This window comes from Erpetoichthys calabaricus, chromosome 2 (genome assembly GCF_900747795.2).
Source record: "Erpetoichthys calabaricus chromosome 2, fErpCal1.3, whole genome shotgun sequence".
Taxonomy (NCBI): Eukaryota; Metazoa; Chordata; class Cladistia; order Polypteriformes; family Polypteridae; genus Erpetoichthys; species Erpetoichthys calabaricus.
In genome coordinates this window covers 73,106,927-73,134,124 of record NC_041395.2, presented here as the reverse complement: position 1 = coordinate 73,134,124, position 27,198 = coordinate 73,106,927, and the positions used below count along the sequence as shown (strand labels likewise).

Sequence of the window (27,198 nt, the reverse complement as noted above, 5' to 3'; positions counted from 1 at the left end):
TATTATAAAAAATGGGATCAGACTAAGAAAAAAATCCAAAATTTAAAAACTAAATTTTGACCTTAAATAAAATATTTTTGTGTTTTTCTTGTTATCCACCCATTGCATGGCTGTACTCGGGTCCTAATCTGGATCCTGAGTTGGTTTGTCGTGTGGTGGGTGCGGCAATGCGCTGTATCAGTGTGTGCTCCTAACCTCCTCCTCCTCCTCCTTTTGTTGAACAGTCTGTATTAAAATTGATTAAAGCATCAGAATTAAAAGCTTTTAAAAACAACTAAATATTTCAATTAAGGCCAAAATTGAAATCTATTTTTTTGCACACCACTCTGTACTTTCACTTGTATCGAATGAGTTTGAATTGTGAAATTGCAACGACAAACTCAGAACACATGGAGGGTGCAGAGCAAATGCGCTCTCTCCGCTCTCTCTCGCCACTATAAATGTAACGTTCTTTCTTAGCCAAATATGCACCTTACCTATGTGTGTGTAAAGAATGCTGATGAGATATGAAACATAACCAGTAGTCAATGTGCATGCTGCCAATTTAAAAGTGAATAAGCTACTCTTTTAGATTCATATATTTGTAAATCTGACTCTGAAGGAGTCCGTGCCTCACCAGCCATGAACGTCTCGGCACGTTAGTGCTTCAGTACTGGCAGCAGAAACCGTCAACATACAGTCTGTGCACCTTTTCACTGTGAGGCTATCTGTGCAATGGATGTTGCTGCAACATGAAAAAATCTGTCGAAATGCGTGCTTGTTTAAAGCTTAACAGCAATGTGCTTGCACAGACTGGTTTCTTGGGTTGAAACATTTGATCTTGCTGATTGTAATCATTAGGCCACTTAATCTGTTTGATCATTGATAGTCAAGCATGACGGCATTGTGAACTGTGAGTGTATTTTGTTGACTGAAACATAACTGACATTGAAATATATGTAGGCCAGCATTTGTAGTCTTACAACAGAAAAAAACTAAAATTGTACTAATATTATGTAAAAAAAGACAACTAAATAAATACTAAAATTTTAAACACAGAACTAAATAAAAATAAAAATGGTTAGGTGGATTGGCGATTCTAAATTAGCCTTGGTGTGTGGGTGTGTTTGTGTGTGTCCTGCGGTGGGTTGGCACCCTGCCCAGGATTGGTTCCTGCCTTGTGCCCTGTGTTGGCTGGGATTGGCTCCAGCAGACCCCCGTGACCCTGTGTTCGGATTCAGCGGGTTGGAAAATGGATGGATGGATGGTTGATTCCACTGAAAACTAGAACAAAATAAAAATTTAAATTAATTTTATAAAATAAAATTAATAAAAAATAAATAAAAACTAAAACTACAATTAATATCAGAACTGGGTGTGACAAGGATGGATAGGATTAGAAATGAGTACATTAGAGGGTCAGCTCAGGTGGGACGGATGGGAGATAAAGTCATAGAGGCGAGATTGCGTTGGTTTGGACATGTACAGAGGAGAGATGCTGGGTATATTGGGAGAAGGATGTTAAGGATTAAGCTGCCAGGTAAGAGGAAAAGAGGAAGGCCTAAGAGAAGGTTTATGGATGTGGTGAGGGAGGACATGCAGGTGACGGGTGTAACAGAGCAAGATGCAGAGGACAGAAAGATATGGAAGAAGATGATCCGCTGTGGCAACCCCTAACAGGAGCAGCCAAAAGAAGAAGAAAAAGGGATTAAAATATACAGTGAATTTTTTCTGAAGTTTTCACATGTGAAGAAGTGGATAACTTCTGAATGGGAACAGGGACTACCAAGTAGGTACTTACTAATTTGGAAAATGTAGAGGGAGAAGTACTGCTTGAACTTAAATGGATGAAACCAAACAAATCACTAAAACCACATAGCATTTATCCTTGAGTGCTTAAGGGGCTTAGTGGGTGCATTAAGGTCGCCCAGCAGATAGTCGGCTGTCCTCTCCCCTCACTAGAAGAACTACATAGTCCCTGTTGTCTCAGGAACGTCAAAAAATTCTTCAGGACCCATCACACCCAGGACATGCATTGTTTGAACGCCTGCCTTCAGGCAGAGGTTTCAGATCCATAAAGACTAAGACAAATAGACTGAGAAACAGTTTCTATCCTTCAGCCATCACCATGTTGAATGCTGCTAAGTGGTCAATCTGACAGCGTGCACCTTCATTCTAAGTTAACATTAGATAAGGAACAAGTGCAATATAATGTATGTATGTATGTATGTATGAGTGGAAAACATTGTTCTGCTGTTATGGGCAATTCTGGATACTTATTTTATTCCCTTATTTTAGTTGTAACTTGAGTAATTGTGTTTTTATTTTTTTTTATTTTTTTTTCTGCACTGGAAAATTGCACCTAAAAATTTCGTTGTACAATGTCTCATTGCTACAATGACAATAAAGATTTTGATTGATTAAAATATAAACCCTTGATGCAAATATTATCTCATTATATAAAATGGGTTATCAGGTAGATCTAACTAATCTATAGGCCAGTAAGCTTAACATGCGTCACAGGTAAATTAATGGAACTAATTATTAAGGAAAAGATCAAGCAGCCCATGGCAAGAACAGGAGATTTATGGAATATTCCTCATGGGTTCAAACAAGGGAGGTCATGTTTTACTAACATGCTGGAAATCTATAAGAAAGCAACAAAAGCATATGATCAAAATAGTGATATTATTTATCTTGACTTTTTGAAAGCATTTGGTAAAGTATCACATGAGAGGTTGGGTATCAAATTCAAAAAGTGGGACTTTAGTGTATAGTGTGTCAATGGGTGCAAAACTGGCTAAAAGACAGAAAGCTGAGGGCTATGGTGCAAGGCACCTTATCAGAATTGAGTAATGTTAAAAGTGGTTACCCACAGGGGTCAGTGCTTCGGCCATTGCTATTTTTAATATACATACATGATCTGGATTGCAATATAAATAGTAAGCTGGTTAAGTTTGCAGGTGGTACCAAACTGGATGGATTGGCAGATAATCCAGAATCCATTGAATTATTGCAGAGGGACTTGGACAGCATACAGGCTTGGGACGATTTTGTGGAAATGAAATTTAATGTCAATAAATGTAAATTATTACATGTAGGAAGTAAAAATATTACATTTGAATACACAATGGGAGGTCTGAAACTTGGAAATACCTCTCATGAGAAGGACCTAGGAGTCATAATGAACTTGTCAATATCTACATTCAGACAGTGTTCAGAAGCCATTAAGATAGCTGAAAGACTGTCAGATTATATAGCATGATGTGTAGAGTACAAGTCCAAGGAGGTTAATAATGCAATAGTTAAACTGTGCCTGCTGTACGGTGTGCAGTGTTGGTCTCTGGACTATAAAAAGGACATAACAGTGCTAGAAATGCTAGAAAAAGTCCAGAGAAGAGTGACTAGACAGATTCCAGGACTGCAGTGTAGGGTTATGAGGAAAGATTAAAAGAGCTGAACCTTTTCACTTTAAGCAAACAGAGATTAAGAGGTGACATGATTGAAGTTTTTAAATTTATGAAAAGTACAGTGGAACCAGGCTGTTACTTTGAAATGAGTTCAACAAGAACATGGGGACACAGTTGGAAACTTGTTAAGGGTAAATTTCCCACAAACTTCACACAGAGACCATAGACAGCAAGACTTTGGTCTGAACTTGATGTTATTTTGGAGGAGTTAGTTGGAGAGCTCTGTGGGGCTGAATTGTCTGTCCTGAAAAAGTTTCTGTGTTCTAATATTCTGTTTGGATTGTGGCAAAATATTTACAAGGTAGGTAGAGATGAAATCATCCTAGAAACTTTTTTTCACATTTTTGACTTTGATGCTTAGATACATACTGGGTTTTGGTGAACATTTTTTTTTCTTTTGATTCAGAGACTTTTGGATCCCTGTTTGTTTCTGGTAGTCATTTACTGTTTCATCAACCAATAGTAAATCTTGTTGCCATTTTTGGCCTGGCATTCTTTTACAAAGGCAGAACAATTTGCTGCTCTGGCTAGCATGCTATTTGTCAGCAGGAAATGCAAACAAATAAATAACATACAAGTGCCAGCACTAGCTTATGTTTAAGCTCCTGTTTATCTCAGGATTCAAAGAGCTACAAGAGCTCTCAGAATAAATGTGTCATATACTGTGTCGTATTTCAGGAAGGCAGCATATCAAGAACTGAAAACTCTGAGCAGTACTGTTAATTTTATATGTATAAAGAAATACAAAACAGCTTGGTAACATTTTCATATTTTTGATATCATATTAAACTTAGACTTGATTCAGGTTGGCTGCCTCACGTTGTCTCTTACCTTCTTCAGTTGTGGTTGGGTTTGGACTATGTGGCACATCTGAGTCTGGTCTTTGAACAACATCCTCCTGAGTGTTTTCTTCAGTCATCTCCTCTCGATAGTCACCATTAAATGAACTCCCAAAAGGGTCAGACTCCGTGTCTGAGCTGGCAACATAATAAAAACCAACATTCATATCTATGTAAAGTATACTGAAATATGAAAGATATGGCCAAGAATTACATGACAGCCCAATAATGAATGCATCCTTTTTCTTTTACATGCTGCACCTTTGATTTATCATGTCTTCCTATTTAATCCACCATCCTAAAGTCCTTTAAATGAAAGCCACTGATTCTCACACCCAATTAAGAAAACAAGCTGAGAGGTGAAGCCGAAACCTGCAACTTAAGGCTCTTTTCAAGTTACGGTAAGAGTTGGTTAGTGAAGAAAGTGTCCATGTAGTGTACCTTTTATTACTACTCTAACAAAGTGCCACTGTAACACGTACCCAAAATTGTAGGGCATGTTTTACGGGATAATTTTGTGCAACATTAAATGAGTATGTCATCTCTCCAAAGAGGGAAAAAATGGAAATGTATCCTTATCTTACACGAAGAACACAATATAGAGGAATTTGCAATTTGAATAAGCCAAGTATTTACTTTAAACTTTGTCAAGTACCAAGACCAGCAGAACCACCAGGAACATGAATTTGGTGTATAGTATGCTATGGGTGGAAAATCATCCTCTTCATAAAATATTGACTTGCATTTCAACAAGTTACTCTTAAAGGTGCCAGTGTGCCTTGTTCCCATTTCACAAATTTGACTATTGACTGCCTCTCACCAGGAAGATTTTTAAGGAGAAAATAGAAGAGGCAGAGTTATTTATGGGAAATCTGAGAAGTGTCTTCAGTGTCCTTCTTACAGATGAGAGTGTTGTCTCTAAGGAATAATTTTAGACCCTGCATTTGGCCCACCCTGCAGCTCAACTAGAAAGTGTATTACTTTTTAGTGACAGGGAAATAGAATTGTTTAAAGGGCAGTTCAAAAGAATAATCAAAGAACAAGCTGACTTTATTTTCTAAAGATATAGACTCCTAGTAGCAAAAAACACTAACCAAAATTTAAAGTTAAAGTCTAAAACCAAATCAGATTTCGGCAAGTTTTTTTTTTTCTTGAAACACGTTAAGGAAGAATTGTACAAGTCTCTTCCTTTGTGTCGGCAAAGTTCTGACATTTAGACAGAGTGAATGCACACTGCCACCTTCTGTATGGGTGGCATGATGATGTCACAGATCGTGACACAAAATCGTAGCATGAAAAAGTAACAAAACTAATGAAAAACTATTATGACAGTAATAATAACAGTAATCCCCAAGTAGTGACCCAAGAAGACCATCCATCCATCCATCCATCCATTGTCTCCCGCTTATCCGAGGTCGGGTCGCGGGGGCAGCAGCTTGAGCAGAGATGCCCAGACTTCCCTCTCCCCGGCCACTTCTTCTAGCTCTTCCGGGAGAATCACAAGGCGTTCCCAGGCCAGTCGAGAGACATAGTCCCTCCAGCGTGTCCTGGGTCTTCCCCAGGGACTCCTCCCGGTTGGACGTGCCCGGAACACCTCACCAGGGAGGCGTCCAGGAGGCATCCTGATCAGATGCCCGAGCCACCTCATCTGACTCCTCTCGATGCGGAGGAGCAGTGGCTCTACTCTGAGTCCCTCCCGGATGACTGAGCTTCTCACCCTATCTTTAAGGGAAAGCCCAGACACCCTGCGGAGGAAACTCATTTCAGCCGCTTGTATTCGCGATCTCGTTCTTTCGGTCACTACCCATAGCTCATGACCATAGGTGAGGGTAGGAACATAAATCGACTGGTATATTGAGAGCTTCGCCTTGCGGCTCAGCTTCTTTTTCACCACGACAGCCCGATGCAGAGCCCGCATTACTACGGATGCCGCACCGATCCGCCTGTCGATCTCACGCTCCATTCTTCCCTCACTCGTGAACAAGACCCCGAGATACTTGAACTCCTCCACTTGGGGCAGGATCTCGCTACCAACCCTGAGAGGGCACTCCACCCTTTTCCGGCTGAGGACCATGGTCTCGGATTTGGAGGTGCTGATTCTCATCCGAGCCGCTTCACACTCAGCTGCGAACCGATCCAGAGAGAGCTGAAGATCACGGCCTGATGAAGCAAACAGGACAACATCATCTGCAAAAAGCAGTGACCCAATCCTGAGCCCACCAAACCGGACCCCCTCAACGCCCTGGCTGCGCCTAGAAATTCTGTCCATAAAAGTTATGAACAGAATCGGTGACAAAGGGCAAGAAGACCCAAGAAGACAACCCAAGGAAACCAAAATGTAAACATTTGATAAAGTGATTAAAAGGCAAGGGAAGAGGATAAACACAAAGTGAGTCAGTCATTTGCTAACCCACTTAGCCCTGAACAGGGTCTCCCTATGACAGCTGGAGCCTAAGGCACAAGACAGGAACAAACCCTGGACAGGACGCCAGTCCATCACAGGGCAAATACATACACACCCCAAAAAAGTAACAGAAAAATGTAAAGCAATAATCGACTATTGACCCCCATAATGTCTACCAACTGTATATCCTTAAAAGCCATTCTGAATTCCCCCCTTGGGATTAATAAAATATCTATCTATCTATCTATCTATCTATCTATCTATCTATCTATCATGTGAAGTGGCAGGTGCATTGCCAAGTTCTCTTCCCCCAACTTCAAGCAGAACTCTTTACTGGGTGAACAGGGCTTTTAAGAACAGACTATTGACATCCTGGGTGTGAAAGGTGTGAAGTGTGAAAGGTCTGTGGTTGTACTCCCAGGGCTCCTTCTATCAGGCCAAGATGGTTTTGCAAACCATCTTGATAGGTTATCCACCACAGTGATTTGCAGTAATCTCAACATACTGCAGTGGAACTGTGCTCTGCTCCCTGGTCTCTAAAAGATTAATAGGAGTTCCTTCTGCCACATCTTACTTAAACTCAAGTCTTGTACAGTCCTAAACGCCGGGTTTCTCTCATGAAAATGGATGATAGGAGTCACTGGTTTAAACTAAGTTGATTCTGGTTTCGCAAACAGCTAAATTGCATCCTTCAGTGAATGTCTTATGAGGACTGAGGAAATAAGAAGTCAAGCAAAGTGACACCTTTTATTGGCTAACTAAAAAGATTACAATATGTAAGCTTCTGAGGCAACTCAGGTCCCTTCTTCAGGCAAGATGTAATTGCCCAGAGCCTTACAACCATCCAAAGGTCAGTTTTTTGTTGACACAGTTGTTCAGTCTGCCTGTGACTATGCAATGGTTATGAGGAGATGTTGTTGTTTTTTAGATCGATTAGTTAAGTTTTCATCTTGTTCTTGATGGCCGCAAGACTAGATGTTGTTGTCTGGGGATAAGTATCGGGCTTAAAGTATCTGCACTTGATTTCTTTCCTGATTTTGAGAAGAGAATACTTCCTTTTCTGATTTTTGTGTTTCATTATGAAATTTGCCAGTTCCAAGCTTGATGTATTCACTAAGACCGACAATCATGCTTTTGTATGTGCTCTCCAGCTCAGTGAGCCTTTTCTGGGGATGTACATTCGATCTGTGTCAGATTTTGGGTGCAGACAGACGACTGTACTTTGTTAAAGCTTTCTCCTAGATTTCCTGCTGTCTCCAGTAGATGATCCTGAATCTGTACCATGGCTCTGGCACCGCTAAGCTGTGTTAGCCTTGCGCTCAGTCCTGAGAAAAACTTGCCTCATTTGATGGCTAATCTGGCACATTTATCTAGTCCAAAATATATTCAATTATCATTATTATTATTATAATTAGTGTAGATTTTCTGACATTGTTACCCAAGGTAGCTTACAGTACACGTCCAGGCTACTTTGTCTCTGTAGCCACCTCTGTTATTAATTCAAGCAGGCACAAGTACAAGTTTTATTTTATACTGTTTATGACTTAATTTCTGTATTTTTTAGGCTAACAAAGACCAGTCCATAATTGCCTTTTCAATCACCAACTAGTCAACACTCTCAACGGTGTTTTTCACATTTTTATTTATAATGTTCCAGGAACATATAGGAGTAAATGACCCTCTGACCTACTGTACATGCTCCACAGATGCTACTCCACCTGAACAAAACTAGCTCTGCAGTAAGAATCTGGTCCTTTGATTTCTCCAGGGCCTTTAAGGTGTTTAAAGCTATCTAGCACGGGGGTGAGCTTATTAGGGTGCAGGTTAGTACCTCCACTGTGTTACAATGTCACAGATCATGGACAATCTAATAGATGGAAAATGGCTTCTGAGGCTCCAGGACTTTGTGACAGAGACAGTAGTCAGCCTCATACTGGCATGTAAGTTTCTGTCCTATCTCCCTTTCAATTCTCCCTCTGCACCACAATTTAAAAATTTTTGTCAACTATCAAATTCTCATGTGACTTTTGTCTAATAAAGGCTGGATTAACAATGGAGGTGAAGATCGGTTTTAAAGAAAGGTGGTGGAGGACATGTCATGTAGTGAGGGAGAAATGCCAGAATATAACCTTACAAGGACAAAGAAGTTGGTGTCAGACTCTTACTATGCCAGTGATCCTGTAAAATCAGTTTCCATAATGGTGGGAATTCGGGTAGCATAGGTGGCACAGACACGACAGGTGGTGATCTATCTGAACATGAGATGGATGTGGTCGACAACACTGACCCGTGTTACAAAGAGGCCCAAAGTAGTGTCGTCTTTAGAGAAGACTGTGCTCCTTTAATTCATGTGTCAAGTGCTGGGTAAGTTTTATTAGTCCATAGTGGCCAGTTTACTGTTCTGTTCTGTGGTCTGCTTGGCACACACAGTTTTTGTGAAGGCATATTTCAAGTTACATATGGTAGCATTGAAATAAATGAATAAAGAAATAATTAAATACATACATAAATAGAAAAAGGAACAAAATACTTATATTTCATGATACAGTGGAACCTCGGTTCACAAACTCCTTGGTACACGTACAACTCGGTTTACGACCAAAAAGTTTGCCAAACTTTTGCCTCGGTTCACGACCACACACTCGGTATACGAACAAGCCAGTTTCCCTTTCGGTTTGTGCGCCGCTGATGATTTCTGCACGTGTTGCATTGTTCTCGGTCAGACGTGAACTGCTGCAATGTAAGAGAGAGAGAGAGAGAGAGAGCAGGCAGGCTCGTGTGCTGATGAGAGAGAGAGAGAGAGAGAGAGAGAGCAGGCAGGCACGTGTGCTGATGAGAGAGAGAGAGAGAGAGCAGGCAGGCTCGTGTGCTGATGATAGAGAGAGAGAGAGAAAGAGAGCAGGCAGGCTCGTGTGCTGATGATAGAGAGAGAGAGAGAGCAGGCAGGCTTGTGTGCTGATGATAGAGAGAGAGAGAGAGCAGGCAGGCTTGTGTGCTGATGAGAGAGAGAGAGAGCAGGCAGGCTCATGTGCTGATGAGAGAGAGAGAGAGAGAGAGAGAGAGAGAGCAGGCAGGCTCGTGTGCTGATGATAGATAGAGAGAGAGAGAGCGAGAGAGAGCAGGCAGGCTCGTGTGCTGATGAGAGAGAGAGAGAGAGAGAGAGCAGGCAGGCTCGTGTGCTGATGATAGAGAGAGAGAGAGAGAGCAGGCAGGCTTGTGTTCTGATGAGAGAGAGAGAGAGAGAGAGCAGGCAGGCTCGTGTGCTGATGAGAGAGAGAGAGAGAGAGAGAGAGAGAGAGCAGGCAGGCTCGTGTGCTGATGAGAGAGAGAGAGAGAGAGAGAGCAGGCAGGCACGTGTGCTGATGAGAGAGAGAGAGAGAGAGCAGGCAGGCTCGTGTGCTGATGATAGAGAGAGAGAGAGAAAGAGAGCAGGCAGGCTCGTGTGCTGATGATAGAGAGAGAGAGAGAGCAGGCAGGCTTGTGTGCTGATGATAGAGAGAGAGAGAGAGAGAGAGAGAGAGCAGGCAGGCACGTGTGCTGATGAGAGAGAGAGAGAGAGAGAGCAGGCAGGCTCGTGTGCTGATGATAGAGAGAGAGAAAGAGAGCAGGCAGGCTCGTGTGCTGATGATAGAGAGAGAGAGAGAGCAGGCAGGCTTGTATGCTGATGAGAGAGAGAGAGAGAGAGAGCAGGCAGGCTCATGTGCTGATGAGAGAGAGAGAGAGAGAGAGAGAGAGAGAGAGAGAGAGCAGGCAGGCTCGTGTGCTGATGATAGAGAGAGAGAGAGAGAGCAGGCAGGCTCGTGTGCTGATGAGAGAGAGAGAGAGAGAGCAGGCAGGCTCGTGTGCTGATGATAGAGAGAGAGAGAGAGAGAGCAGGCAGGCTTGTGTGCTGATGAGAGAGAGAGAGAGAGAGAGCAGGCAGGCTCGTGTGCTGATGATAGAGAGAGAGAGAGAGAGAGCAGGCAGGCTCGTGTGCTGATGATAGAGAGAGAGAGAGAGAGAGCAGGCAGGCTTGTGTGCTGATGATAGAGAGAGAGAGAGAGAGAGAGAGAGAGAGAGAGAGCAGGCAGGCTCGTGTGCTGATGATAGAGAGAGAGAGAGAGAGAGAGCAGGCAGGCTCGCATGCTAGAGAGAGAGAGAGAGAGCGCGTGCAGCTGAGAGCGAGCCTGTACATGCAGCTGAGCAGGGAGCCTGGGTGTTTGTCAGTGTTATTCAATGTTTTTACATTAGTTTACTATTACACTGTGTATTCTGTGGTGTAATTAACTATATTTGTGCTTAAAAATATTTTTAAAAATATATTTATATACAGTTCGTATGGTCTGGAACGGATTAATTGTATTTACATACAATCCTATGGGGGAAATTGCTTCGGTTCACGACCAATTCGGTTTACGACCAGAGGTTTGGAACGAATTATGGTCGTGAACCGAGGTTCCACTGTACATTTAATTAGTTATGCTTGCATATCAATTTGATACTATTTATTTATTGTCCCATTTCACAATGCATCTATTCATTTAATTAATTTTGGATGAAATATTCCTCCATATACACATAAGAGGTTGAACTTTATAACTGGCTTTGGGACACACAACAATGTTAAGTTCCATCTCAGTTTGTGGAAATTTGGAAATTGTGCTCTCTAGCCTAGCATCTCAATTGTAGTGGGACCAGACACAGGGTTTCAATCCAACCTTACATTTTTATATTGCCTACTTACCAGCTGGCATCACTTATTACCATAATCCTCTCAGCCACAAGGCTGTGTAGAATTTGGTCTTCCTCAAGTACAACTTTGACAGTGGATGGATGAGTAGGGAATGACGCATATGTGTCCTCAAAGATGTGGCCATTTGCATAATCACTTGGAAAAATGTGTCCAGCCAGAGATTGAACATAATCGCCTAAAAGTAGAAAACACAGTATAACTTTGTGGAATTCCAGAAATGTGTCCATAAAGTACATAGTAGAAGCAATGGGGATATGATTGAAAGGAGCCAATTTGTTGATCCATGCAGATGATTAGTAGAACACATTTACTGGAATTCAAAATGATTGCTCTGTTTCTTGGTTGTTAGTTTAATTCTTTGAGTATGTACAGCAAAAGAGTTAGAGCTGGTGCTTGCTACAGAATCCTACAGCAAAATGCAGAGAAGAGAACAAACGGTGTGAAATGTTAATGAAATTAAACATGTTAATCTCAGAGATCATCTAAAGGTAGTACATCTGATCACTGATCTTCTGAATTGTTTTTAGTTTCTGCAAGTTAATGGGTCAGTAGTGTGTCTCTCCAACTGTGCACACCTCCAGCATATTCCAGTGAGAGCTTCCTCCTTATACCTGAAGCCCCCCTCACCACCTTGTATATACAGTATATGTACACTACTGTATATATATGCATGTGTACAAGATCATCTGTTCACTCATTTTCAAATTTGGCCGATCCAATTGAAGGCTACAGGAAAGATATTTTCATAAGTTGAGAAATCTGAGCAGAATTCATCATTTAAATTTCTCAACACACTTGGCCCTCCAAATGAGGACCTTCCAAATTGCAACCCCTGACTTCATTGGAATATACTGTAAGTGTGAGAAAGGGATGATGAAATGTCATAAAAGCAAAACCAAGATAACATACAACAACAAAAAAACCTGAGGCTCTGAACTGGGTCTGATGGGCTGGCCAGCACCAGCCACTCACGTCACAGGTCAGATGTCCTTATTGCCTTAGTGGCTCTCACATGGATGTACAGCTTGAAGAGAGTGTCACAGGCACATGAGGCAAGGGTACAGTTGGAGCACTGAAATCGGGGTAACTACTGACACACACAATTAAATACTCCATAAGTAAGCAGGAACATCACTGAAATACAAGCGCAATATGTTTTTCATTGTTGCGTAACCATATAAGACATATTAAAAGTGTACATCATCTGATAAAGATGTAGCCTTTCAACAGAAAACTCAACAGTTAGAAACATTTTAAATATTAGACATAATTCAGTACATCAGTAAGTCCCAGCTAATATGAACCTCACCAATATGTGTCTATTGTGCTGGGAAGGTGCCAGAGACCACTAGAAGGAGCGCCAGTTGTTCAACCCCAGGGTACCATACCCCAGGACACAAACAATTTCCTAGGAGTTACCTGCAAGTAAATACAGGCAGGAGTATGAATGAAGACATATTTAAAGGATTCGGGAGTAGAGTAGTAGGGAAGGACTCACCTAGTGGGAGGAAGAGAGGCCAGACCAGGAATAAACGTATACAGCAAGTGTCACAGAGGAAATGAGTGTTTTTGTAAAAAGATTCCAGGTTGGGTAAGTGGGCAACCAGCCCAGTAGATACAAAGGGGATTAAGCCCCATCTCGATAGTGAGGTTGTTGTTTTTTTCCTCTGTTGTTATTTTCCTCTATACTGTACATCCTGCCTTCATTTTATTACAATTAAGCATACTATTTGTTGTTGGTATTTTGACTTAAATGGATTAATTTTGGGGTTGGCAATAGCTTGTGAGCACCACCCACTACTTCCATTACAAGAGCTCCTCCCATCCTTATCAAGGCAGGTAGTGCCAATCCGCTACATGGCACAATCAGTCAGGGGGTGAATTTAAAATCGACGACCAGCCTTACCTGAGTATCTTCAGAGCTATCAGAGGAAGCCTGTAGAAAAGTCTCACATTAAAATTGACTTCATGAAAACACCACACAGACGGAGTAAGGGGTTTATGGCAGTCTGTGTTTGTTTAAAAAAAAAAAAATGGTGCCACTCTGGCTTGGTGAGGGTACATGCTACAGTAAAGCCAAGCAACACTGTTGTGTTTAATGGGGGAATAAGCTGATCACATATTCATGTGCAAATGTTTCCAGTTCTGCCGATTTTCCTAATTGACACGCCGTGGTTTATTATTTGAAGCACCTGCACCCACAAGTTGAGGAGAGCAATAGGGAGACAAGTAAAAGAGGAGAGACTGAAAAGGAAGAGCATCAGAAACAGAGAGCAAAAGGGAGAAAAACAAGCAAAATCATGTGCTTTGTTCACAGGAAAGAGTGAAAAGATAATCGGGCAAGCAAGTTAGTGCAGTAGGCCTGGGGGTTTTGGCAGTCAGGAGTGAGAGGTTCATCCTGCATCCAAAAGTAGTGGTGAGACGATACAGCTGGGCTTGGGCTCCCCAGTGGTGACCAGCTGAGATGGCTGGGGTACAAGCTAGTTTTAAAAGGCTGACCACACTTACCGGTGTCTTAGCTCCTGACTGAGCAGACCTGATGGGTGAGTGGGGGCTGAGAAAACGTCAGAGAAGCACCAAGACTTAGACAAGAGAGACAGAGAGAGATGCCCCATTTTATTCTTCTGTTTTTAATCTTTGTATTCCCTTGGATAATTTATTGATTATTTATTAACTCATTTTAACTCCCACTATGAATATGCACTTAGTTTTTTTTGGACTATGTATTTATTTAAAGAAGACTTCTGCCCAGCACTTTGTTGGACACTTAAAAGTTTGAAATAAAAAGCACAATGCACTTTGGTTTGCACCGACTTCCTCATTGGACTAGTTCAAGAGAGTCATGCCAGCTGCGGGCAACCTGGGCATCACAGGAGCCAGGATCTAATTTCAGCCATTTAGCCACATGAACACAGCTGGCCATGGTGGAGCACCAGCCTATGGTACACACACTCCCATCAGAGAACTTTTTAATGATTGCACTCATTCATGACTCTGCATGCCAAACATTTGCTGTTTACCTTAAAAACAGGTAATGGGGTTTGAATGTTATTAACAGCAAGAGGAAGCAAAATAGTAAGAACTGAAAACAACTTCTGATTAAAAATGAATGCACAGAGCTATGAATGAATACAAATATCTGTCAGAAAAGTAAACGACACTTTATCATATTTTTAACTCTGCAGGCTAAGAACAGAAGCAAAGAGTGAAAATAAGAATTATGTTCTGATTAAGAAGCAAACTTCAGCAAAACTGAGTATGTATATCCTCAATAATGGAGTTGGAACTTGAGAACCACCACTAGAGGAGGTGAGTGTTCACTGAAGTCAAAGTCGTCATCATCTGGAAATCAGTCGAGACCTGCTTTAAAAGCTTTGTCATCACCGTACACTTGAAAACTTGCATTAAGATTTTTGACATGTGAAATACATAAAACCATATTACACTTTTAAGTGGATTTTACATACTTACTTTGAACATATTATCATGATTATAGTGGCAGAACTGGCAGCATAATGCAGCCATGCACTGGCACTCATTTAAGTAATGGCTGCACTGTGAAATCTGATTGTAACTGATGCATATTTCCAGATTCATTAATGCCCTCATGTTTATACTTTAAGATGAACTCTCACAGGCACTGCTGACTTTGAGATCATTGTCCTCTAGTGGTGACTAAGTGGTACGGCACCTCACATGCTATTTTTTTTTTTTCCTTTTCACTGAGAAGTATCTAATAGTATGACTGGTGTCATGATGCAGCCTACAAAAACTCCAGAAATGGGCTTCACGAGTCATTTGTTTTCACACAGCTTTAAAATACACATTCAAAGTAAAGTATAAACGGCAAAAACCAAGTCACTTAAATTGCTATCTCTCAAACACTGTTCTCATGGCAGGTGTACACAGTGCAGGATTTACGTATAAGCTACACAAGCTATAGCTTAGGGCCCCCGCGTTCTTGGGGGCCCCCAAAACAAATTGTCCGAGTGAGCAATTGGCATATATACTTAAATATACTACAGCATTATTTGTCCCAATCAGGCCCGGCCTTAGGCATAGGCGAAGTAGGCGACCGCCTAGGGCCCCGGCATCCGGGGGGTCCCGGATCGACTCCTTGGTCTAATTTTCACGCATTTCACAGAGCTTCCAGGGGGGCTCCGCCCCCCTCAGGGGGCCCCTGGACCCCCCTTTCGCCTAGGGCCCCATAATACCTAAGACCGGGCCTGGGTGTACACATGGTAAGCTGTTGTCTGGCTGTGACTGTTTGTGAGTTATGGAGTGAACCTTCTCATGACAGCACAATACAGAAATGGCACAGACAGCATGAAGTGTGAACATGCCCTACATTTTCCTAAAGTAAACCCTGTAATGTGGTGTTATCCCACACTTGTCAGTTAAGAAACAAACAGCAACAATTCAGTCATCTTCTGTGGGTAAAACTAGGCCATTGTCCGCTGCTCTCTGATCTGAAGATGGTGTATTTCAGTAGCAAACTCTTCTAATGAGCTTGTAAATGTCCATTACAACTCAACTTTCTGATGATAGGGTGCCACAGCTTATCCCAGCAGTATTAGGCAAAAATCAGGAACAGAATAGCAGGGCTTTGTAGGGCGCACTCACACACAAGCCGGGCCAATGCAGGGACACCACTGAACCAAACAGAAGGCTCGGGTGTTGTGATTTTTCCCAGAACAGGAAGTTCAAACAACCTGCCAGCACAATACCTGCAGTAAATCTATTTAATGTATTAAACAAGGAATTCAGACTTCAAAAACAATAATTGAAAGTGAACAAATATTTAAATTAAAGACTAACAAGAAAGTTAACAGAAAAAAAAAATCATATAGACAAGGTGTAAAGGAAAACCTTAAAGAGAAAAATGATATCCTTAACCAAATATTCCAAATTCTAAAAGTCTCAACAGGGCAAAACGTACAAAAGTGAACTAATGCCACAGCAAAGTATCAGTGGCAGCAGGACACTCGGGTAACTGCAGGCTGAAACAATGCAGCAGCCAGGAGTTCTAATTTACAAATGTTAGGGTCCAATTTCAGCCCCTAAAATGCAGATCACTACGCGCTGCTCTTCTCTGCTGTAAGTGGTGAGTGGAGCAGCCACGTTTAACACCTAGAAAGCAACAAAAGGAATTGACTTATCAAGGGCGAAACTTTACCACTGTGAACAAAAACACACCATGTTTCTACAGTAGGTGCGTGCTGGAACAGCTGTACAGCCAACCTAGACAAAAATATCAATAAAGGGAGGATAAGTATTGACTTGCCCTTGAATTTAAGGAAGGTATTGTGATGGAGTCCACTTCACCTTTGGGTTTTCGACTGACTTATCCAATGAACACAATCTGACATCATTCAAGTGACATCCAGTCTGTGAGTGTGTGTATGTGGACACTAAAACTCAAACATGAACTATTCAGTCTGAAAGAAAATCCAGTTAAGTCAGTTACACTGTAAAATGTTAGAAACCCACTGATTTTGACTACAATTGATCTAGTCAGTTAAACGTTACAGAAATAATGACTTTGTGTCCCAAACGCAGCACTGTAAGAGAAGTAGAATATGCATTTTCAAACAGGACCCGTTTCCTCCATTTCATTCTTCATAGATTATTGTAAGAGAAGTCACGTGCTGGACACAACTGTTTTCTCCAAAGTGACTTACTGCATTTCTATTACATAACCCAAGCACCATTGTGGATGTCACTACATTGTCAGGGCGCAGGTGTGCCACCAGGAGACACTCTTATTACTAGTGAAAACATGGGTTCAACAAATAAAACCATAAAATGTCAAAGCTAAACCAAAACAGAGTATGATATGGGTACTGCCATTATTACAGAGTCACCATTGAGTGAGGATTCTGTCAAAACTGAAAAATACATGAAATTCATGTCTTGGCTGAGATTTAAGCAGCTTTCACTCTGTTTTATAGCATGCATATATAAGGCAGGTGTTCACATGTGACAGATTTTAATCCAGATAATGATGCTGTATTTGGAACTTAAAATGCCAGGCCTTACTAAAACCTGTGGAACACATAGCCCGGCCACAGACAGACACGACACCAATGTCCAAAACACACGGGTTTATTTACAAATTATGGCTCCACCAGTTCATTCACGACTCCTCAGTCTTAACTCTCTTTGGCCGCCTCCACTCCTCTCTCGCAAGCTTCGTCTTCCTCCACCAGACTCCGGCTGCTCGAAGGGAGTGAGGCGGCCCCTTTTATCACCCCCCGGATGTGCTCCAGGTGCTCGGTGATGGTCTTCCGGCAGCACTTTCTGGTGTGGCGGAAGTGCTGTCCTCCAGGGCTCAGGAACCATCCAGGCAGCCCCTTGGTTGGGCCTTGATGGAAATCAGGGGGGCTGCCCTCTTGCGTCCAGGGAAGATATTGCCCCTATCCCGGTGGGCCAAGGTCCCTGGTCGTCTGCCACACCTGCTAGCATTCAATTTGTTTCAGGATGTGTATCTTTACAAATATTCATCACTCCTGTACAGGCCTAGTTCACACATACCTACCACTGGAGACTGCGGCAGACAATAAACTACGAGACTGAATGAATGAATTATAGCTTTGAGTTTTACATACAGTCTAGCAGAAATCTCAGGTTAGTGGTCACAGGGTCAGCTATGCCATTTCAAAAAGCAAAGGTGCCAGTCAGTGTGAGCGCAGGGGAATTGACTAACAAAAATATTTCTGTTTATCACATATGAAATTGTGAGTGCACATTTGAGATGGCATGTTGTATATTTTTATTGTTGTGTAAGGTCAACAAAGCTACTGCTGTCTCTGCAATATAAAAATATTGGTTCCAAACAACAATTAATTTAGGAAAACACCATACACATGCATGGCGACATAAATATTTTTTTATTTATCCATTATAGATACCCCAGACGATGGTTGGGCATTCCACCCAGGATGGAGGTGGTGTCATTATCCAGACAGGATGCCATAATGGAAGGACAGACTAAATGGGGGCAATACCTGGTCGGGACACCTTATGATCCCCATCCTGGATAGGATGCCCAAAAATTATAAGAACTGGCAGGAGAGCAGAGCAGGGAGAAGTTCATCCCCCACTTTAATAGGTGGGAGTGACCCTCATATAGAGTCCCAGTATGAACACCCACAGGGCTGTATGGGAGTTAAGAGTCTGGAGAAGCAGTCCTGTAGGGATCCCTGGTGGACGATAGAGGGCACTGCCAGGGGCAGATCTCCCTGGCTTTCTCATAATCCAAAAGGGCTTCCAAGTGTGTCAACAGAAGTACTCCAAGGTCCTCAATAAAAGGGAACGCACTCCCTTGTCCAGACGAGTCAGAGCTGGGTGGAAGGAAGGCAACACTCGACTGAAGGAGAGCAGTGCGGTGGTGGTAGAGAGAGGAGAGGAGGAGAAAGAGAGAAAAGACAACTTATTCTTGTGCTTGTGTATACGAGGTCATTGTAATAAACATCCTCTATTTGATCCCGGGACTGTGTTGGTATGTTCCTGTTCCGGGGTTTGGGGCTCACTGGGGCCCTTAGCCTTCATACCATCATATGCGATGCAGGAACCAAACGCTGTATAAGGTGCCAGTCTGTTGCAAGGCAGACTTACGCCTTGTCCAATGTTGAGTCTCCACACGTGTTTGAGATATGGCGATAAAACCAGAGCACCCAGAGAAAAGCCTGTGTGGGCCGAGGAAGGTCATGCAAACGTGCAGCAGTGAGTGGACAGACCAGAATTTGGGCCCAGCACACTGGAGGTTTAAGGCAGTAATGCTAGCCGGAGTTTTACTGAATCAGAATATGCAAACTGAACAGGTACATATTAAACCAGGGAGAAAGCAAACCTGTGAGACTATTGTAAAATGGGTGAAACAATTCTAAAAAGAAGAAAATCTTTTAGGGGAGAAAAAGGTTAACATCAGAGGCGGCGTTCATTCGATATTGTATATGTCTGAGATTAGACTATTTCTCTCTGCTACCCTTCACTAAAAAGATGACCAAACTTCCACTTTCAAAGAAAAACTATTACCTTTAATTTCCATTTGTCGCCATTACAGTAACAGCTCTCACACAATGACCACTGGCTATTGATCATTGTGTGATATCTAAAGTCTGACAACGTTTGCCAGATTTGTTTGAAATTAAACTGCAATTTAACGCCTCTTTCCTCTGTAATCACTGGGAGCAGTTAATGTTACTTAGAACGGACTAAGTGCTCATCTACACAAAAGCACCTCAGAACTACGAATTTAATTGTCCCCGTGTTTTTCTTTTTTTTTCTTTTACATTATAAATAGATCCTCACCAAAAGGCTGAAGCTCTTTAGGAGTTCGTAAGCACATTCACCTTCTCCTTTTCTTTCTGCCTCAGAGAAAATTCATGCCCAATGGAGTTTTATTATTAGACCAAGCTAGGAAAAAATGTGTAAAATACAGATAAAAAAGTGTAAAGGAAGAAAGTGTCACAGCAGTCTCGGTTCTAATGAAAGTACGCCGATTAACTTCATGTCTCTAGAGACTTGGGTTCAATTCTTGGCACTGTGTGCGCAGTTCTTCTCAGCATTGTCTCCCTGGCTTGTGTAAGTTTTGTTTTTTATTGTTGTTTTTGAATTATTATTTTTCATTTGTTCATTTAAAAATTGTGGACATTGTTTTATTTATTTATTATTTCTTTATTTTGTATTGTGTGTATCTGTCTCCTGGCTACATCCCCTGTATTCAGACAGTGGAACCCCCAAGAGTCAAGGGAACATTACATTACATGTGAACATTACATCACTGCTGAGGGACAGCCCTCCACCTTTACATTCAGGTGGAGAAAATAAATTCATGCAGAGCGCTATTGATTGTTGTTGAGTGCAGATTTCTGTTGTGCGATATCTTCTGGGTTCTGGATTAGAGATTGTACTAGTTTGCCTTGGGTTACCTTATTATTTATATCCTTTTTGTGATTTTTTTTTTCTGTATTTGACCGTTTTTTATATAAACAAATTCCCTCTGTCTTTTAAGCTAGAGGACTGACAGTTTCCTATCACTTCAAGGGCATGTTTAAACATTTGAAGCATATTTTGAACTTGATAAGGTAGTTCCCTATTTTGAGGACTGTAGGTCAGACTAACATTATCAACTCTTTTGCTGTGGCTAGTGCACAAGTCCTAGCTTAAAACCTCATTACCAGACACTCTTAATGCCAGCTAGGAAGTCTCAGTTTGCATGAAAGGGCCCCTGTGCAGAATAAAGACTCCATGCCTTATCTGATATGATGATCGATCACTGACCAAGTAACGCCCAGTGAAAGCTTTCAGAAGTAGTAGTCAGACACCACTGTTTGAACAAAGGCCCATAACTCAAGAATAAATAACTTTGATGGACAGAACTTTGCAGCAATGGTCAAGCGAAAGGATGTGCTTATGTGCACCTAGGAAACCAATGGCAAGACCTCCATTCCTTTGTAGGAGGAGAACAGGCATCCCACCCAGGAAGGAGGATGGTTTTTACCCAGATGGGAGGCCAGAGCAGAAGGACAGACAGATTGGCTGGCAGGACGTGAAAATAACTTTGTGCCCAGCTAGTATAATATAATGGATTGACCAGCGGAAGCTGGGAGAAGTTCCATCCCCCATACAACAAGTGGCAATGGTCCTTGTGTGGCAGCCCAGTCAGGACACCCACAGCTGTGCTTGGAAGTTGGGGTCTGGATGTGCAACCCTGTCCCTGGGTGCCGATAGCAAGTGCTGTCAGAGGAGGACCTTCCTAATTTCAATATGGCCCAGAAGTGCTTCCAGGAAAACATGGCATGACACCTTCCTTTAAAAGCCTTTGTAAGACCCTAACCCATTGCTTCCTCTATCAAGCTCACTACTCGACCTAGCCGTAATGTCTGCTGCATAGCTGAGAACCAAGTACATATAGGAAGAGACTGTAACAAAGGTTAAAGTAATCACTTCTGCTCCAAAAGGGAAACCAGGGCTAGACTGTAAAAATAGAAGACTGGCTGTAACAGGAGATGGACCGGGGGCACCATTAGTCGAAACCTTACTAAGACAGGAAGTGCCTGAGCAGAGGAAGATTGTAAATTGAGAGGCTATGCGTTTGCCTTGCTAATGACGGGGGCTGATGGATCACCACCCAAGCCAGCAGACATAATTTTGCTAGAACCCGAGGACATTGCTTCTAAAAACTGCACTACCACCCACAACCAGTAGGTGCAATCAAGGAGAAAAAGGAGACGAGCTCCTGAGGCAAAAAAAAAGAGAGAAAGTAGCTGATGTGTTTGGAGAATATCTGACCAAGAGATGAACAAAGCACTGCTTACCTCAAACCATAAGTACACCTACTTTGATACCATCAATCTATTAATTGCAATTTAATAGACTGGACAAAGCCAGTTAATTTATTACCTTGTGGAGGCTAAGTTCTGGCTATTATGAGTTCGCATCCTAAATCCAGTAGGAAAGTACAGAGCATCTCACACACACATACACACGCGTACTGACACAAGAGGGAGCTCTGTATGCGGTTTTGGGTAGCCCAGCATTGACTAGCTGTGCGCAAATGAATGCCCCCATGTGAAAACGAGAAGCTTAATAACTTGCTAAAGAACTTACCCATCATGAACTCATGAACTGAAAGACCAGAATTCATAAGTTATGTATCTTTTTTCTATAAGATCTAAACCAAGAGAAAGAATTTGAAGATGTGCCATTTTCTATAGGAAGGAAAAAGTCAACTAAGCTTTTGAAATTTTATGTTTTGTGTTGTTTTCTGTTATCTTTTATCCATATATATATATATATATATATATATAAAATTGCATGTATCCATTATTTGTAAAAGTTAGTCTATGGATGCATCTGGACCACAACAGAGAAAGTGAAGTGTTAATATAGACTTTCACAGATTTATGAACCTCATTCTTAAATTGTATTAGACCTGGAAAGTGAAACAGAGACCCCACTCAACTGCATGTTTATGTCTGACTACCAACAGGTACAAAAGAAGATACAAGTAGGAACCAACACCAGCCTGCCACAATTACTGTGTGAGCTCCACATCTACAGTAGATGCAGGCCTCAAATGCGTCCTTCACTTTGCTTGTAAAGGCTGTCATCAACCGAGGGAACACAATGTCCACAAAAAGAAATATTTGTCATCAACTGGGTTGCTGGTTTAATACTTGTAGAATACCAAAATAAACAGTCGCTGGATGGCGCGAATAATTACAAATAAAGAAAAATAAATAAGCCAAGCTAGGCTGAGGGTGGTTCAAGGCTCTGTAGAATGGTTGAAGGTCCGTCCTCTGGAGTGAGATGAACCCTGCTGGGCGTGCCTCAGCTTTACAGTGACTGGACTGAAATGGGTGGAGTCAGTCGCCCTCACTGGTCAGTCTCATAGGGCTGTGAGAGATGATACCGTCAGCAACAGCGCCCTCTCATGTCCAGAAGTGATAGTGCTAGGAAGGCGAGACTCGGGCAGTCATGCATGACAAGATCAAACACAAAACCAGTATTCTAAGTAATAATCAGTGGGTGAGGAGTTTGGAATGTAGTGTGAAATGAAAATTCTGTAATCTGAATCATTAACTTTCTTGTATAAATATGGCAGTAGAGTGGCACCTCACTGATCCAGTGTCCTGGATTGTAAACTCTCATCTCGTCATTACCTCCCGTATGTGGTCATTTTGGGGATTTTCTTCTAACAAACCCAACAATCCAATGATGTGCAGGTTAGCCTTGATCCTAGTGCCACCCCAAATGACCCTGACTTGAATGAAGTGGATTTATGGATGTGTATGTTTATTTAGTTTGACCCTGTGATGGACTGGAACCCATTCCAGACTTAGTTCCTGCCTTGTACCCAGTGACACCCAGATAGACTAAAACTCCTAACAACCTTGAACTGGCTTAACTGGGTTTGAGAAGTGGATGTGCTGATGGGTTCTCAGTCCAAATAATGTTAAGTTAAGGCCATGCATACTGTGAGGCACTGTTATTGAGACAGTGCGAGATTATATGAAAGAAAGGGTTTCACTTTTTGTCATATATATATATTGGTAAAATGAACAAGCAGTCCCGTTGATTAAGCAGCGAAGGAAATCCTAGATTTACAGATTGTACTCACCATCTTTCACTTTGCTACACATACAGGTGTCCATCAAAACGACTGATAAGACATTCTCAAGGGTTCCGTTTTGTTTTGTCCTTTGTCAGAAAGTCAAAATAGCTTTAAAAACGTATTCTGCGGAGACACAGGCTCGGTTCATCTACATTTTTTCCTGCACTTATTTCCCTATGCCCTACTTCTTCAAAAGGTTCCTTAAGGTCCTTAACTTTTTGAAAACTAAGGAAGCCAAGTGTTTTATTTGTACAGCTGAGCGTTGTGTTTTTTTAAGAGCTGATTTGCCAAAGTTTAAAAGCCACTCGGTCTGATCACAAAAGCAAACTTGACAAGCACAGTCCGGCAAAGTGGAGCAACACTTGGCCATAATAAGAGGTTGTGAAGTTGCTGGTGGTTGGGTTGGGTGTTGACACAGAGGAGTACTGAAATACTTGTTGTCCCATTATGTCATTAATACAATAAGGGCACCTGTTAGCATTTGTTTTATTCTTTGGGTCATTTTTGGGAATGTAGAAGACATACCTTTTATTAATTCATAAATAACACTTCCACATTTCCATGGATGGAGCACAGAAAACATAGACATACTAAATGGCTTTTCCACGTTTTGGCTCAGTTTGTTTTTTGCAGTGTTATAGGAAAGAGAGGGTGGCACGGTGGCGCAGTGGGTAGCGCTGCTGCCTCACAGTTAGGAGACCCGGGTTCGCTTCCCGGGTCCTCCCTGCGTGGAGTTTGCATGTTCTCCCCGTGTCTGCGTGGGTTTCCTCCGGGTGCTCCGGTTTCCTCCCACAGTCCAAAGACATGTAGGTTAGGTGGATTGGCGATTCTAAAATTGTCCCTAGTGTGTGCTTGGTGTGTGTGTGTGTGCACCCTGCGGTGGGCTGGCACCCTGCTCAGGGTTTGTTTCCTGACTTGCGCCCTGTGTTGGCTGGGATTGGCTCCAGCAGACCCCCGTGTCCCTGTGGTTAGGATATAGCAGGTTGGATAATGGATGGATGGATAGTCAGAGGAAGAAGTCAGATACAGCAGGAGTAACGCACTCAAAGTAGTTTTACCCAAATCTCAAATAATGCCTAAGTGAGGGGTTACTTTTATGCAGAAGTGCCACACATGCATGTCTGTGGATCTCCTCTTGGACTCTGTAATGACCCACTGGACCACGAGGAGGCGCTGCTGCTAGCTCTGTCTTCTCTTTCTCTCCCTGAAGCACAGAGAATACACCCAGTTTTATTTTTGTCTTTGCATTAAACTAATGTCAAAAATGATTCCTTGGAATAAGAAAGAAACAAAAAACTTAACTGGATGCATAATTCGTCATAAAAAGTTGAGGATTTCTATTAAAAAATTAAAGAAAATAAACAGTCAATCGCAGCACCGAGGAACCTACAACACCATTTGAGAAAAAAGCAGCTTGTTGTCACTATGTACTAAAGATCAACACCGCATACAGTATGGACATTTACATGTATGCAGAAGCCCACAGAATTTGAAACACATACAGTATTCATCTATATTCATACAATACATTTTAAATATGAAACATCTGAATCACAATTGTAGGCTGACTCCCTATGACAACCATGCTAGACTCAGTCACCTCACAAGAATACACTCAGAAGTAAACTTGGACAGCATGCTGATGCCGGTGTTGAGTACCAAAACTTACTGCGGAGGCTGCTGAAATGCTTCCAAGCCATTTTGATAATTACAGTGAAAATGATTTCACTGAGAGGAATTGATTCAATGTTTTTATTAGGGTAATAGATTGGCACGTTTGCCTATAGGGATAGGACTTCAACGTTAACTTTAATCAAAGAAAATAGGAACAGTAAATGTTAATTTCAATATTATAGCAATAACACATTTTTATATGTGCACCTTGTGTTATTTTTTTTTTATTATGTAGAATCTGTTGTAAAAGGTGTATTGGTTATCTTGATTTATTTTGACAAAACTCATTTTTATTCTGTTCAGGTCTTTATTATCGTGACACAAGGAGATGTGTCACATGACTGAGTTTGGTGCTTCTCTGACATCACCAGACCTGATGGTATAAAGAGGGTGACATATGTTATTATTATGTATTATCGCTCGATTGGATTAGAAAACTATTTCTTGATCATCAGTTAGTTTCTTAAACAAGTAGGCTTAGCTTCAGGATTTGTATTTGATTTTGAACTCCTTTTTCGCCTTTGACTTTGATTCTCGTTTACCCCGTATTTGGGAAGATCCTTTGGCTCGGAGCTTGCATCCTCTTTTGACCCTGATCCTTGTTTTACGTTGCCACCTCCTGGCTTATTGAAGTGTTCATCAGCGTGTATAACAAATATATTGCAAACAAGTAACAGAGATCAATATTTCATATTTTTGATTAACTGTTTATTATCATTTAAGAATGACCTGAATAGTTATAAAAAAGAAATCACTTTCAGGAAGGCATGTTTTTGTTAAGATCTGAGTTCTTCTTTATTTTTTCTCAGGCTGTCCTGAAGTAGTTCCCCCTGTAGTTTTAAAAAAATTAAAAAAAAAAACTACAGGGGGATAACACGGCTCTCTGTGCCAGGTAAGGTCCTTGCTAGGGTCATTCTTAATAGGATCCGTGATCACTTGCTCACCTACCAGCGACCGAAGCCTAAGAAGTCTACCATCAGCCGCATCCTGGCACTGAGGGTTCTCATGCAGCGCAAATGCGAATATCGAGTTTCTTTGCAGCCTTTCTTGATTTTCATAAATCGTTCTGACTCAGTTGATCGAGCTGCCCTGTGGGACATCCTGAGACTTCGCAGGATCCCCTCGAGGTTGCCAGATAACATGGCTGGCCTGTACACTGGTACTGTGACTGCTGTGCAGAGTGGAGGCAGGACCTCTGCGTTTTTCTCAGTTGATTCTGAGGTTTGTTAGGGGTGTGTTCTGCTCCTACTCTGTTCAATGGACTGGGTGTTGGGCAAGGTCGTGGGGTCCAGCGACTGTGGGGCATCTGTTGGTGAAGAAAGGTTCACGGATCTTGACTTTGCTGACGATGCTGTGATCTTCACGGAGTCAATGGAGGCTCTGATCAGGGCGCTTGAGAGACTGAGTGAGGAGTCTGAGTGTCTGGGCTTGCGAGTGTCCTGGATAAAAACCAAGATCCAGGCCTTTAATGACGTCTGTCTGCAGAGAGAGTGTCAACCTTGTTGAGAGGTTTACTTATCATGGCAGTGACATTCATGTCTCTGGTGACTCTTCCTATGAAGTCAGCAGATGGACTGGGAGAGCATGGAGGGTCATGAGGTTGCTGGAAAGGGGTGTTTGGTGCTCCTGATATCTATGCAAAAGGAGGAAGGTCCAAGTCTTTAGAGTCCTGGTGCTTCTTGTCTTGCTATATGGTTGTGAGACATGGACGCTATCCGGTGATATAGAACAAAGAGTGGACTCCTTTAGTACTGTGTCTCTTTGGAGAATCCTTGGGTACCGCTGGTTTGACTTTGTGTCAAATGAGCATCATGGAGTCCCGAATGAGGCACATTACCTGCACTGTGAGGCAGCGTCACTTACGGCACTACGGCCATGTGGGGGATTTCCCGAGGGTGGCCTGGCTTGCAGGATCCTCATTGTTGAGGACTCGAGTGGCTGAACCAGGCCAAGGGGAGGCCCACTTAACACCTGACTGC

The 27,198-nt window shown here is 42.1% G+C and overlaps 1 protein-coding gene and 1 long non-coding RNA gene across 10 annotated transcripts in view; one reads left to right on the top strand and one right to left on the bottom strand.

Moving 5' to 3' along the window:
- Nucleotides 1–14,768, top strand: part of LOC127526679 (uncharacterized) — a 29,172-nt gene extending 14,404 nt beyond the window's left edge. Inside the window, exon 3 of the long non-coding RNA XR_007934110.1 lies at nt 14,610–14,768. This is a non-coding gene — a long non-coding RNA (uncharacterized LOC127526679). The remainder of the gene's footprint in view (nt 1–14,609) is intronic.
- LOC114645970 (F-actin-monooxygenase MICAL2-like) overlaps nt 1–27,198 on the bottom strand; it is a 353,538-nt gene that overhangs the window by 102,923 nt on the left and 223,417 nt on the right. For all 9 annotated transcript variants that reach the window (XR_007934100.1, XM_051922735.1, XM_051922734.1 and 6 more), the window contains 2 exons: nt 11,416–11,599; nt 4,281–4,426 (listed from right to left, as the gene is read on the bottom strand). Coding sequence is in view for 8 of the 9 variants with exons in the window: in XM_051922735.1 (XP_051778695.1) it covers nt 4,281–4,426; nt 11,416–11,599 (330 nt within the window). In the remaining variant the exon portion in view is untranslated. The remainder of the gene's footprint in view (nt 1–4,280; nt 4,427–11,415; nt 11,600–27,198) is intronic.